Consider the following 14,878-nt stretch of genomic DNA (forward strand, 5'->3'; position numbering starts at 1 on the left):
GGTACGAACCATGTACAGAGAGCTGAGCAGTGAGCACCATGGGCGAACAGAGAGGATTAATCTTAAGTCGACAAAGGCTAACACTAATATTCCCTCACCATCCAAAGTTATGGGAAAAGTAAGTCTGATTCAGGTAGTTTATGGTACTTGACAGTTTGTAAAGTTGCACGCAGTATAGATTGCAAATATGTAACTTAATAATTAAATAATTGGTCGGCAAGGGTTCAGTTTAGTTTGGTAATATTTCTGCTGGTGTGAATTGCAGAACTGCAGGTTGATACGTAGGATTGAAGCACAGTGTGTCTGACGCCGCCCTCTTGTTGTGCAGGCAGTGCATCCTGTACAGGAAACTGGCCGAGCTCATAAACAGGACAGCGTGACCGGAGCCACACAACACTTGTGTTCTGCTGCATGGCTCCCGCCTGCCTTAACACCATCCTCCGCTTGCCTACGCCGCGCTCAGCCAGGAGGACGTTTTGCCTTAATCATCTTAGACGTAGCCCACACAAGTATTTTGTTTTTACTGATTCAGTTGTTTGCAGTTTTTATTGTATGTACAAGAAGGTTACTATGTAAATATCGATTCACTTATATTTAGCATGTGAGCAGATTAATATTTTGTAAGAAGCGTTTATTGTAGTAGGAGCATTTTCTTCTTAAATAGCATGAATATATAGTTCAGTGTTTTATAAAGCTCACATAGCTGTGACTTGTGCCTTGTTGGGAAATGATGTCTCTAGTTCAAAATATGGGTTGCAGTAATTGGGTGGTTAGATCACTTACCTCCCATCTGGGTGATCAGGGGTTGTTTCCCAGTAGAATCAAATCCAGATTTTCTGTTTGCAGGAAATGTGGCGGACATTGCCATGATCTAGTTGGTTTTCTCAGGTAACTGCCATCTCCCTCCCCCATTCATTCCATCAACATTCAATCCTCTCTCGTCACCCATCAGCATCTCTAATAACCCCGCTGTCGTGACGTTAAGCCATAATAAGTTGGGACAAGATGATACGTTGAAAAACTGAAATAACACTGCATGTCAATACACCATATAACACCGAAATGCAAGTTGATTCGCCATTTAGCACCAAAATGTAACTAAAAACATTATCTCAATGTGCAGTTTCACAAAAATTTACTCAAATTACAACCATTTTATCTTTCATTATGGTAAATACATTAATGTAATTTATTTAGCATGGATTTTGTACCAAATAATTGAACTAAATGGCTTGGAAAACATTAATATTACATTCTTTGTTCTTGCATCTGTTATTAGTTACAGGTTTTTACATTAAAGATGTTGACACATTTTTTAATAACACAGAATTTTTTTTTCTTTCCTTTTTTTTCAGAGTACCTAGTTCTGTTCTAGACATGCTTACTACTATATATTTTTTGTATGAGTGAATCATATGTCAGTCAAAATGAGACTATTTTGGTGAAATAAGTTCATACTAAGAAATATTTGCATTTCATATGTGTTAAATAATGAAAACAATGTATAAAAATAAACACTATAACACAGAAATCTCCTGTTTTAAAAACAAAACTTGCCTAGAAATAAAATTGTAAAATCTTGTCCCTGGCTACAAATCCTTTATTTATTCATTCTGGTTTGAAATATAAAACAGGAAAGCATATGTATTAACTTTTAAGTTTTTCATATACTTTCTGCATTTTAAATTTTATTATGTTTTAGTATACGCACAAAATAGTACACAATTTTAGAGAACAACTAATGTGCCTTCTTTAAATGATGAACACTTCATTTATTTAACACTGAACATGTGAAATTGTATATTCTGGTGGGGAGGCGTTAAAAGGGTCAGTAATAATTTTGGTAATGCCATCTCTGAACTTTACACAGTAACATTTAAAAATGATGACTAAAAATGTTGGCGTTAAAATGCAAAGCATTATTTATAACAGATTGTTTAGTTAATTAGAAGCTTAAATAACATTTAGGTAAGTAATAATTTTGTATTTAGTGATTTAGATCACAAGTTTTATACAAAACAAAAATTATGAAAATTTAAATTACAGATATATACTGTTGTAGATAAATAGTTTATGTCAAGTACTTTATTTTTATTCTTTTGAGTCAACAGTTATAAAGCTGAAATAAATTACTTTACATATTACTAATGAGCAACTCTGCCATCTAAAATGTTCAAAATTTTTATGTGATTCAACTGAGCATCATTGTATAATTGAACTTATTTCTTCAAAAAGCTTTTTTTAAAGAATTTAACATACGAGGGTTATTTTTTTTTTCAACCTCCGATCGGCTGTAATAAAAAAGGGAATGAATTGGGAAATTATTTTAATGTCAAAAGAAACGTACATCTTTACTCTATTTTTCCACATAATCACCGTGCAGATTGAGGCATTTGTCGTACCGATGCACCAGCTTTCCAATACCCTCTGCATAAAATGATGCCTCCTGCCTATTCAGCCACGTTTTAACAGTGCTCTGCAGTTCATCATTGGTTTTGAAGCGTCATCCTCCAAGCCACTTTTTCAACGTGGGAAAAAGGTGATAGACATTCGGTGCCAAATCCGGACTGTAAGGAGGGTGATCAAACACTTCCCATCGAAATCTTGCAAGGAGTTGTTGTGTTACGGCGGCACTATGTGGTCGGGCGTTGTCATGAAGCAAGACAACACCAGATGTCAGCATTCCTCTCCGCGTGTTGTGTATCGACTGTCTTAGCCGTCGTAGTGTCGCGCAGTATGCAGCAGCATTGATTGTTGTCCCTGGCTCCATGAAATCAACCAGTAGCACACCTTGGTGATCCCAGAACACTGCAGCCATCTGTTTCTTGGTGCTGAATGTCCGTTTGAACTTTTTCGGCTTGTTTGGAGAATAGGTGTGCATCCACTGTTGTGATTGAAGTTTTGTTTCTTCATTATCGAAATGAATCCATGTTTCATCACCTGTCACAATTTGAGTCAAAAAGTGTTCACCATCGTCTGCGTAACGCAGCAAAAACAAAAAGGCTGATGCCATTCGCCGCTCCTTGTTGATGTCAGTCAACATCTTGGGTACCCATCGGGCACAGATTTTCCTGTATCCGAGATTGTCTGTAACAATGGCGTATAGGGCTGACCTTGAAATGAGCTGAATTTGTTCAGACAGTTCTGAAATCGTGAATCGACGTCTCTCACGAACAACTGCATCAACTCTCTGAACTGTTTCATCTGTTGCTACCGACTTCCTTCCTTGGCCACCTTCATCATGAACATCAATACGGCCTTCGCGGAATTTCCGACACCACTCTCGCACAACGCCATCGCTCATAAAGTTTTCACCGTACACAACACTCATTCGGCGATGGATTTCTGCTGCAGTGTGCCCTTCTGCCTGTAAGAAACGGATGACTCCACGCTGCTCACATTTCGCCGCACAGTTTATCGTTGCAGCCATGTTGACATTCTCATAACCAAGCTTCAACTGAGGTGTGAGTTGGCCGCTCCACATGGTTGGTGGAAGGGGGTAAACACTATAAGACGTGTCGATTCGTGTACGAGCGATTAGGGTATCGATTAATGGGCATGCCATGGAGAAATGAAACTGTAATCACACTGCAGGGCACTGTTAAAATGTGGCTGAATAGGCAGGAGGCATCATTTTATGCAGAGGGTATTGGAAAGCTAGTGCATCGGTACGACAAATGCCTCAGTCTGCACGGTGATTATGTGGAAAAATAGAGTAAAGATGTACGTTTCTTTTGACATTAAAATAATTTCCCAATTCATTCCCGTTTTTTTATTACAGCCGATCGGAGGTTGAAAAAAAAAACCCTCGTACATTAAATTATGGCAATCTACAATGCTGATCAATAATTTGCCTTTGATAATCCGTTATGCTTTTTTGTTTTGAAATTTCATTGTAAAGACATTATTGCAGTACTAACCCTTTCTTTGAAATACTAATTGCATAATTTACTCACTATCCACGCACTCAGTATTCTGTCTCAAATACTTCCAGTAGTATTAACAACAGTAATTAACTAGTTGTTCATGTCCACTTTATGACCTATGGAATCATTTAACATAATTGTTCTTATTTATGTTACAATACATATTTTAAAATAAATTTTATAAGAACTTACACTGTCATTGTCATTAGTTAGACTGTCATATAATATAGTACATACACTGACTGTAAAGTTACAGTTAGCTGATAAATCGTAAAACATATGTGATAAGTACCTAGTTTGATAGCTAGCTGTAGTTTAGTAAAAAATTGAAATTTATGAAATATGTACTAATATATAAAAATGTTTGTAGAAGGTTCACTGTTTTGCTAAGATGTGTTTTGATATCATGCGATGGAAGTTTGTATTCAACAAGGTTTCCTCGCTGGCCACCAGTTCTCTTGAGGCTCAGTTGCACGGGACTTGAACTACTTCAGGTAAAAATGTTAAACTTTTGTGTGCGGTCACACAGAGCCTGAAAATGTTTTATTCAAGGCCATTTCACATTCAAACTAAACAGGTTGATTCTACATAAGCCTCTGATTGGGTGTTGAGTGTTGAGAGAATAAACAGTCCTTTGCGAAAAACACAAGATGGAGAATGTTCTGGGCACAAGTTAGTGTAATATTGACTACAACAAAAAATAAAATGTAAAAATTTTATTGTTTTAAAATAGATGCTGACTGTAATTCTTTAACAGATGTACGCTTGCTGAAATAAATAGAATCCTAAAAACATTCATTCTTTGAGTTGAAACCACTTTAAACCGACTGCCATGCAACCGTACACTTTTGCATTTGTAAACATGTGTACTTTAACGTGTTCACCTGAAGTAGTTCAGTATTACCCTTGTCCACACAAGTGTCGGTATCGCTAATACATTTAGACCAACCACATGCATTTCATTTACTCAGCTATGTCTATGATGCCAACTCTGCCATTTGAGGTCAGCTTAAATCTGTCAAGAGTTGCTTGTTGTTATAACAATTTCACAAGGGTTGTAATCTATTGAAATATGTTTTTGTATTATGTGCTATGTCACAGGAAGAGTATTTATCCTGTTTTGAATATATTTTATGCATTGCTAAGTACTAATACAAATGTAGAGCATTTGATAATTGGTTCTATGTTGTCTTGTGTTTGGTTGTAAAAGAATTCCATCAAAGAAACTTCACTGTCATTTATGTTACTTTAAGGGTAAATGTGTTTTAACTTTTAACACAAGAGAACAAATGTTTGCCTTGCCTCCAGTTTGTGATTCTATGTTGGATCAATGTGATATGTCCTTGATTTGGACTACCAAGTGCAGATGTTATCATAACTTTCTTTATGTTAGCACTGAGCTGGCTTTTGTATTTATATATAAAATGTTTTAGAAATGAGGTCTGCATATTTTTATTGAGTTAATCAATCTAAAACATTTGTACTAATCTTGAAAGCTTATTTGCAGTTCCTAGAAAACTATAAATGAAATTCCATGTCGAATTGATGCTAGAATATGATCTTACTATCTCTGTGTTTACAGGTGTTTGGACTCCTGACCGTTCTATAGACAGTGTAATGATTTTTTATTATTCAGTGTAGGTTTGATTACATCTCTCCTTTTGTCAAAGAAAGTTGTACAACTACCATACACATGCACTGTAACATTGTTCGGAACTATATATGTAGGTAACCACACATATTATAAAAATATGTAGGGCTGGGCGATTAATCAAAAATTACGATTTCGATTCGATTCCGTAAATAATCGAAATCGTTTCTTCTTTAAAATTAAGATTCGAAAAATTTGAACTTTGTCTAGGTCATTTGCATGGTGACAATTTCCACAAATTCCGTTAAATTGCACATAAACTTTGTATGTACGTAAATCCTCAACGAATATTCAATTTAGCGACGTTCTTCATATCTACGAACTTTGGTTCTGCCAAACACTCATGATTCATAAGCAATATTTACCTCCAATCCTCTAAATAACAACACTCATTTTGTTCAAAATGGGGAAAAAAAAAGTCTTTATTACAAACGGCCGAGAAACACATTAATTATGCAATTGGAAAGTCCACGAACCAATTGTCCAATAAGTTTCATTTCTGGGCTGTGAATATAACCTCAATCACCGAAAGTGGTAAATAAACACTACCTTAGCTTCATAGATATGATACCGATGTGCACGCAATAGAGCAGTAGCAAACCGTATGTATTCGTTACTGAGTAACGGGTGCGGCATCTAGTAACGAGTAACGAAACGTTACACACGAATGCATTTCGTTACTCGCATCTTTCGTATGTTTTACGCATGCGCGCGCTTATTCGTTACAAAGAACGATGTTTGTTTATTAATAAAAGTATAATTTGGAAATTCGTCGTCCAAGTTTTTTACTGTTTATTAAAGGTATTGTGTGTGTAGACAAAGTTTTAGATTTGAACAGAAAAAACGTAAGAAAGTATTTTTTACAAATTATAAATATGTATGTTTTTGTTTTTTATTATCGCGCATTTTCACGTTTTATGTTCTTATCTTAAAAGATATATTATAATAAAGCCGCTCTAATGAGATTTAATTGTTTCTTGGTTAACAAAAGCTGTTATCAAATATTTTTAATTGTTTATATTCAATTTATTTTTATTTACGCGACGTCATACTGTACGCGTACGAAATACGACTCAATTCGTTGCTATTACATAACATAGCATGTGCCATGTTATGCGGTATCAGAAGTAACGAGTAACGATACGTAAGTAACGAGTACTAATTGTTATAGTAACGAATAGATATGGGTACACATTTTTTCGTTACTTTTACACCTCTAGCACGCAACACTTCCACAAAATGGCTGCCGAATTGTCTGCAACTTGAGCGCTAATGGTGGCAAACTTCAGTACCACGGCTTGGACATAAAAAAGTCTGATTCTTCCATCGAAGCTGTGCAGTTGTTGCACTATATCTGTGATAACCACTTTGTTTTGGTTCTGGGTTCCGCTTTTATACGTTTTTTAAAGTGAGGAAGTTTGATACAGGGTGTCTACCAGATCTAGTAAATTAAATTCCCTGATTTTTCCAGGTTTTCCAGGTCTAAAACTGAATTTTTCCAGGTTTTCTTTAACATAATTACGACATTCCAAGAAACTGAAAAAAAAACTGCATAATATTACATTGACGGGTTTCAAAGTATTTCAACTTACTTAAATTAGTAAAAAAATTACCTTCTTCCAAACGTGGCCAAAGTGACTCAATTGATGGCAAATAAAACATGCTGCTACAAATATTTCACACACTTCCTTTTGCAAAAAAACATTAGTAAAAGGAAGCTCCCATCAATTTCGCAGTGAATCAACTTTTGCGTCTATTGCACTTACTTCAGAACGAGCCAAATCCTACATTCAAGCCTTCTTCAACTGCAATGCCTTGATCTCTTAAACTCTTCTTTTTTCTGCCTTCTTCTTGTCTGTAGCTTCCTTTTTTTTTTGTTTTGTTTGCAGGGCTTCCTTACGCCTACATCTAGCATTTCTTACATACTGTAACATGGACTTGGTGATATCAACATGCTTTACACCTCCAGAACGTTGAACAAAGTCATACATCTGTCTTCATGCGATCAGTATTTCTTCCTGCAAGTTTTCTGTCAGCAAATTATAATTCACTGAAAATCCTCTTTCCAATGATGCATTTCCATGGGAAAGTACCAACACCATCCTCACAAACTTTAGAAGGCCTGTTTTGGAAGCTACTGTATGTGCCTTAAGAATGAGCATCCACAAGTGATCAGCTTCTTGTCCTGATAGCCACCTGTTTTGAAGACAACATTCTAAACTGTACTTCACACGGTTTCCTCACACCCGAATTTAAAGCCACAGACGGACATAAGCAGGAAATTCCCTTGGTAAGAATGTACTTCAGGGGACTTTTGTCTTGAAGTTTTATTTACCATAACCTTTAGACAAGTCCTATCATTTTTCTGTAACAGGACAGACTTTTCTGGTACTTTCTCTTTCTTGATGGCATGGCGTACTGCATAACCCAACTTGATATTGTTAGCAGTCAATAGATTTTCCTGGTTATCTACATCCAATCGAGATAATTGCATTTCTCCCTAAAGCTCTTCAGTACTTCTGGTTTCAAAAACTTTCCTGCCAAAGCTAATAAAATGTCTACCAGTGAATCATAGAGAAAAGGTGCCATGGGTGCTTCACTTTGGAACATTGTGAGAAACAATTCCAGCTCTGACGCCAAAAAGTGGAAGAATGTCAATTTTACTTTTAGATTATCTTCAAGAGCACTTTTCACTACACTGAAAGAGAGAGATGAAATAGAAACTTCACTAACAAATTTCTTTATATGGGGTAACGTTTTCATGGCACGCTCAGCAACTGCAGTATTCCATCTGATTGCACAAAATTTCTTGGGAAAAATCTCTGATCCAGTTATTCTAATGTAATCTGCCCTCCTTGCAGGTACGTGCTTAAACAAATAGTAACTGTGCCTCAAAAAACTAACAACGCCTCATTGTGTAGCAGAAATTCCAGTTTTGAAAGCACCATGGACCGTATGAAGCCCACAGCTACCAATTTCTAGCAACAATGGCGAATCTTCACCAAAAGTGTCTGTGATATCTGTTTTCAAAGATAACAAAAATGTCCAGTTTACGTTGAGGGCATCCATAGATACTTAAAATTAAATGCACCTGTCGGTATAATCTGAACGTGGGAAGCACATGCTGCAGCACGTACGTCAGCAGGATAACAGACCATCTTGAACCAGTTTGTATCACGTGATTTGACGACTCTTCCGAATCTGATGGTAAATTAAAGAAAATGGACGTGGGAACTGTTCGTTATTTGCCATTCAAAAATAAAAATGAGAGGGGATACACATGATGCCACGTCAATGCAAGCTGATCAATAAACAAAAAACGTATTGCCAACTACAACCTACCAAACAAAAATTCCCTGATTTTTAAAAAAATTCCCTGATTTTTCCCTGATTATTCCCTGATTACAAAATTCCCTGATATTTCCAGGTTTTCCAGGTTTTCCAGGGTCAGTAGACACCCTGTTGATAGCTACACATGTGGTAGTTGTGTTCTTTTTCTTTGTCTTAACATATATGCCTTCACTGCAGTATCACAGATGCCGACAACATTAATGGAAAATGCAAGAGCGTTAGTACTGTGGAAATGAGAAATGATCCATCATGTTTATTTTATTTTGTCACGTCTTCACGTCCAATACCGTGTTGAGTTTCTAGTGTGAAAACAATCTTTGTGCTGATTGTAGAAACGAGTGAAAACGAGGAAGGTGCATTTAAAGGTCGAAGTGCGGTTTGGAAATTTTACGAAAAAGTGTCAGAAACGCATTCAAAATGCAAAACATGTGGCAACAAACTTAAAGAAGTTCATGGGAGCACAACCAGCATGGCTAAACATCTCGCAAAACACACTGACGTATATTCCGAATTTTTAAAATTGCAATCTCAAATGGAATCTGTGGTACTTCCATCTTCATCTGTACCCAAACAGAAAATTGTCCAGCAAACTGCATTTTCTAGGTTGGAAAAATATCCAAACGATCATCCCAGAGCAGTTTCCATTACCAGTGCAATAGGCAAAATGTTGGCAACAGATCTTTAACCATTCAGCATGGTCCAAGATACAGGTTTTAGAGACCTCATGTCACTGGTTGAACCAAAATATAGCATGCCTGACCGTAGAACATTTGCAAGGCGTGTAATTCCAGATCTTTATGAACATCATCTTGAAAGAATAAAAACAAAACTGGCAACAGACATTGACGGCGGAGTAAATTCCATAGCTTTAACCACAGACATGTGGACTTCACGAAGTAATGATTCTAAGAATGTTTGCCTACATTGTTAGAAATTTTTTTACACTTGTTTACCTTATGCATTTGCTCTAGAATTAAAGAATCAAATCGAAATCGAAATTTCAATTTTTTACAGTAATTTGAATCGGAATCGAATCGAAATGAAATCTGTGGAATCGCCCAGCCCTAAAAATATGCATACTTTCTTATACTTAAATATCTCATAGTTACATAAGTTTAAATATATTTGTGTACTTATATCAATAGTGTATATACAATATAAATATTAATTAGGTATATATAATATACAATGAATAGTTACAATTTTATAATTTGTATTGATCTATTTACAGCATTTTCTCTGCAACTTTGAGTTAAAATAAAGTATGTTCTGTAGCAAGCTCTCTAAATACTAGAACAGTTTGTCTCATTTCTTTGCAAACAAGAAAGCTGATGACCTTACAAGTATCAAAGTCTGCCAAAACTAGCCCTGCAGACAAATTTGCCCTTTCAACTCCTAAAGTGGACTAGAGCTATGCAGGTACACTTTGACGGAAGCAAATTTTGTAGATTGTAATCTCAGTGGTGTTTCTCACTATGTTAAATAAATCTTTGCGTGATGTCAAAATGGTGACTGTTTCAATGTAATAATACACAAATACTTGCTTCTCTAGGTTAGTTTAAACAACCCTTTCTAGTTTTAGATTAACTAACCTAATCTCCATTAAAATCCAGTCTTTGATTTTCAGCTCTCAGGAATCTTTGGTGACAGAAAACACAATCTAAAAAAGGGGGTGAGTGCTGAAACTTTATGAGCCCTCTTTGTCTGTTGACAAATTTATTCCATTCCTTTCTTAAAATATTTCCCTTCCTTCCATCGCAGCTCTGTACTACCCTTCTGCAGTACTGTCCTTTTACTTATACGTACTGGTGGAATTATACTTTCTCTACACTGATTCTGACAATTTAAAAGGGGGAAAAATAAATGTAAGCTGATTCCTTTTTATGAAACCATCTTTAATTTTAGCAGCAAGAAATTAAGCGACCTCAAAAGAAGAATGTAATTCAAAAATTCAAAAGGGCATAACTACAAAAAAGTAAATATGCAAAAATACTTTAAGACATACAAGTGTATATTATATACAAAAATACCAACAGTTTTTTTATCAAATTATAAATTTCAAAGATATAAACATATTTAAAAAAATCAAAAAAAAAATCCGAAAGGGCATAAATACATAATTAAAAATATCAAAAGATTCCTAGTGATGCATACTTATATTAAAAAAAAAAAAAAAGGAAAAAAATTTCACTGTTGTTTGTTAAGAGCTAAACTTTCTGAGATATGAGCCATTTTTAGTAATTATAAGCATAGTAGGTTGTAAGGTGTCTAAGGGGAGTTGAAAATTGATAAATATAACAAATATTTTAATCTAATAACTAAATTGTGTTCCACTTATGTAGCTGTATTTCAAATGTTACTCAAATGTTATACTTCCATTTTCTATTTTATACACATCTCTATGGAGTAGGCTAATACTTGTGCTTCATGATACAGTCGTCTCCAAGGTATACATATCTCTTTGGCATTACACGACCATTAATCCAGTAATATGAGCATCACTGTATATAGGATTAAAAACCAGTAAAAGATGACTTTTCTGCAAATACACAGGGTGAGTTATGTTGGAGGTTATTTATTCTTTTAAAATATATAATATATACTATGTACTCATTAAAATTCATAGGTACGACACCAATGTTTGGAATACATGTCCTTTCCACTTAAGATATTTGTTTCTTGCTAGAGTTTATCCAATTTCACATAAAAACTTTCTTCCTTTACCCAAGGATCTTAGGCCATGCTATTAGAAAATTCTAGGGCCCCCTCAAATTGCAATCAGTAGCAAAATAAAACAAATATTTTGAAAAACTTAAAAATATTGTGTTCTTTTATAGTAGTAGTTATACTAATAACATTTCAATGATTTTTTTTGTAATACTTGTCATGTGATGTGTCCTGAAGCTGGCTAGTGGATCGGAGTCTGTGGTGTCAGTGTGTTTTGATGCTGCACTTTACGAGGTGGTCAAGTGGCTGAGGAATGGCTCTTAGTGTGCTGGTATTCACTCGGACGATGTGGATGCTGCAGCGACTGCTGAGCGGCAGGTTGTCTCGTGGAGGTGATGTTGGTTGGGCTAGTATCCACCCCTTAGTGGCGAATCCTTACAAGTAGGGTTTCCCTTAGGTCTCCCATTCCCCGAACAGACAACACTTGGATACAATCGTTCACTGTGTTTATTTACACCATTGGTTCACTGGCACAACTTCCCCTTCCTTTCTGAATGGCTTAGGACCGAATTTAAGTCTTCTGATCAAGCCGTGGCAAATGGCCCAAAGCCGACTGTATATCCCTACTAACCTATCGCTGTTATGACATTGACTGCAGACTATAGCTAGGCAGATCCTACTTCTGAATGGACTTCATTCTTTCTCTTTCTGACTGGTGATTCGTTTGCAGCACGGATATATCTCTCTCTCGATGGACACTGCTGTGGCAGTCAGATGTCGGTCTTGATGGCGGGGTGAGAACCTACCTTGGCTTCCAAAGCTGCCATATCGCCATATGCTCTGCTGGGAGCGTGTGACTGCGACACCAGGAACAATCCCATAATTCTCAATGTGGGAATTCAATACAAGATTGCGACCTCATCACTTTGTTTGAATCATTATATATGAAGGCGGGGGGCGCGAGTGTGCTGATTTTGAGATAAAGGGTGGCTTACGGTCCAGTAAGAAGTAAAATAGCTGTCACATGTTGCTTGGCTCAATTTTTAATAGTGTGGATGTCGGTGGAGGGGCGAGATCACCCTTTCCCCTCAGTTAGTTGATGTAAGTGATGCATGTAAATGTCATGATGTCTGTACTTAGAAGCTTGTAAGGTATTCTGTGTCAAAGTGGCCTAGTTGATCTTGTTGTGAGTGTAATGTAAAACTCTAAGGTCGCTAGCGACAGTCGGGCTGTTTGGATAAGATAGACATGGGTGGCACGCAGCAAGTCATACTAGTAGGTGTGCTATTACGCAATGTTAAAAAAAGGCATTTTTATTGCTTTTTATGTATTTTGTCACTAATGGTGAGATTTTACTGTAAGTACTAGATCTATATCAACAGAAGAAAACTGAGTAAATCACAAAAAATGAATTTTTCGGAGCATTAAATTAGCAATAAGCTAAGTATCTGCATAGCTCTAATAAATTCAGAGTTCACTAACTGAAAGCTTGCTACCAAACTGTTCCTAGTTAATCAAAAATGAAAAAGACAAGTGAGAAAGAAAGCTCAGATCAAATTAATTTTATCCCAGCTGTTAGAACCCTCTCAATCAAACATTGTTCTGTGATAATATTCGGGTGCTTCCATTATACATTATTATGAAATAGTTGTTTGTGAATTTATACATTAAAGAGTTGTTAAACTATGCTTCAGTTATGTTTGACTGTATTATTAAGCAATAAAGATTTTTATGATAGTTATTGTGTGAACTGTTTCACTCACAATCAAGTGCTGACATGTGCGCAGACTATGCAATCTCATCAAAAGTATCTGTATTTGTGTGGACTTGAAATCACAAGTTTTTTATATGTATAAAATTAAAATTATAGCTCTTGTTCAACAAAATCAGAATAAGGCTGGCTTCTATTCTCTGTGATGTGACATTCAAGAACATAACAGTATTTGTCTACCTGTCTCAAACTTTTATTTTCTAATAAAACTTATATAACTTTAGACAAAAACATTTGAGTCCATGACACAAATGTCTTCACAAGCACGCCATTGTAAAATATTAAAATAGGCCAGCTTCCCAGTTCCTACATATTTTACGGGTTAACACTAACAGATAAGTATAAGTACCTAAGACTTGACTTTCTTAAAACATGATTTTTGACACTGTGCAGTTTACGTACCTATGTATTCTTTGTAGCGCTTACTCCTCAATACCATAGAGACTATAGTGTGACGTGGCAATTAAATTACAAAAAGGAAAGAAAACATTATGATATAAAGTGTAAAATATACATGACAAATGGAGTGAATGTTGTAACAGCAAGTGTGTTCATTTAAATAAATTAATTTGTAACATAGTTAAAGTGAACACATCAATGTACATGGGCATCAAATACATAAGAACACTGATACTCTGAAAACTACTATATTAAATATAAAATAAATATTTACTAAATGTTGCTGAAAATTGCTAAAATAAATATTTAATTAGCTTGCATTTTTCTCTTCAACAAAATTATATCACCAGAAAATCTTATAATTGATTACTGAAATAATAAAGCTAATAATGAAATTATGTTAAATTACAATTGATTATTCTTAGTCCACTTAACCATATTCCTTAACTAAATGAACTTGGATACTATGAAAATAGTACATTGATATCTGAAATTGTAAAACTGATTTTAAATTTCTCAAGGACAAAAAACAGAGCTGTGTACAAGTACTGTTTTGTGATTAAAACATATAATTCATCACAGTGGAGAGAGATGCACATATTTGGCAAAAAGAAATGCCACTTAGGTTACAATGATTTTACTTAAAATATTTAGCCTGAGATAGCCGACCCAGGCACATCAAAAATTGATAAAGCTTCAGTTAAGTAGTACATTAGATAACTCACAGTTGACGGGCTTGTGAGAGAAGACCTAAACTTATAATGTTATAATACTAAAAATATCATTTTTGAAGTAAATAATAAAATTAAATCTTTAGAACTAATTGTACACAAAAACTTTATACTTAATTGGGCAGTGGACAAAAAAATTAAATAGAACCTGTGTAGGTGGCCTCAGAACATTTATAATTTACAACCAGTGTAAAAACATTAGCTTCATACATAAAATTGTTATAAAACATTAACAATTTATTTTATAGCTAGTATTTTCGGAGTGATTTTGTTTCACTCCAAGCAGCGTAACAAAGGTGGCATTTCATGTTGGATTGTGTCAGTCGGCTTACCTATTCCCATAATACGACGCTCGTAAGGAGGACCATGATATTACTCGATA

The 14,878-nt window shown here is 35.3% G+C and overlaps 1 protein-coding gene across 6 annotated transcripts in view; it reads left to right on the forward strand.

Annotated features, from left to right (window-relative positions):
* Positions 1–13,336, forward strand: part of LOC134530640 (protein SERAC1) — a 60,985-nt gene extending 47,649 nt beyond the window's left edge. For all 6 annotated transcript variants that reach the window (XM_063365660.1, XM_063365662.1, XM_063365661.1 and 3 more), the window contains one exon: positions 329–13,336. In XM_063365660.1, coding sequence (XP_063221730.1) covers positions 329–380 — 52 coding nt within the window. In that variant the 3' untranslated portion in view covers positions 381–13,336. The remainder of the gene's footprint in view (positions 1–328) is intronic.
* Positions 13,337–14,878: the final 1,542 nt, after the last annotated feature.

The sequence above is a fragment of the Bacillus rossius genome, chromosome 3, assembly GCF_032445375.1.
Source record: "Bacillus rossius redtenbacheri isolate Brsri chromosome 3, Brsri_v3, whole genome shotgun sequence".
Lineage (NCBI taxonomy): Eukaryota > Metazoa > Arthropoda > Insecta > Phasmatodea > Bacillidae > Bacillus > Bacillus rossius.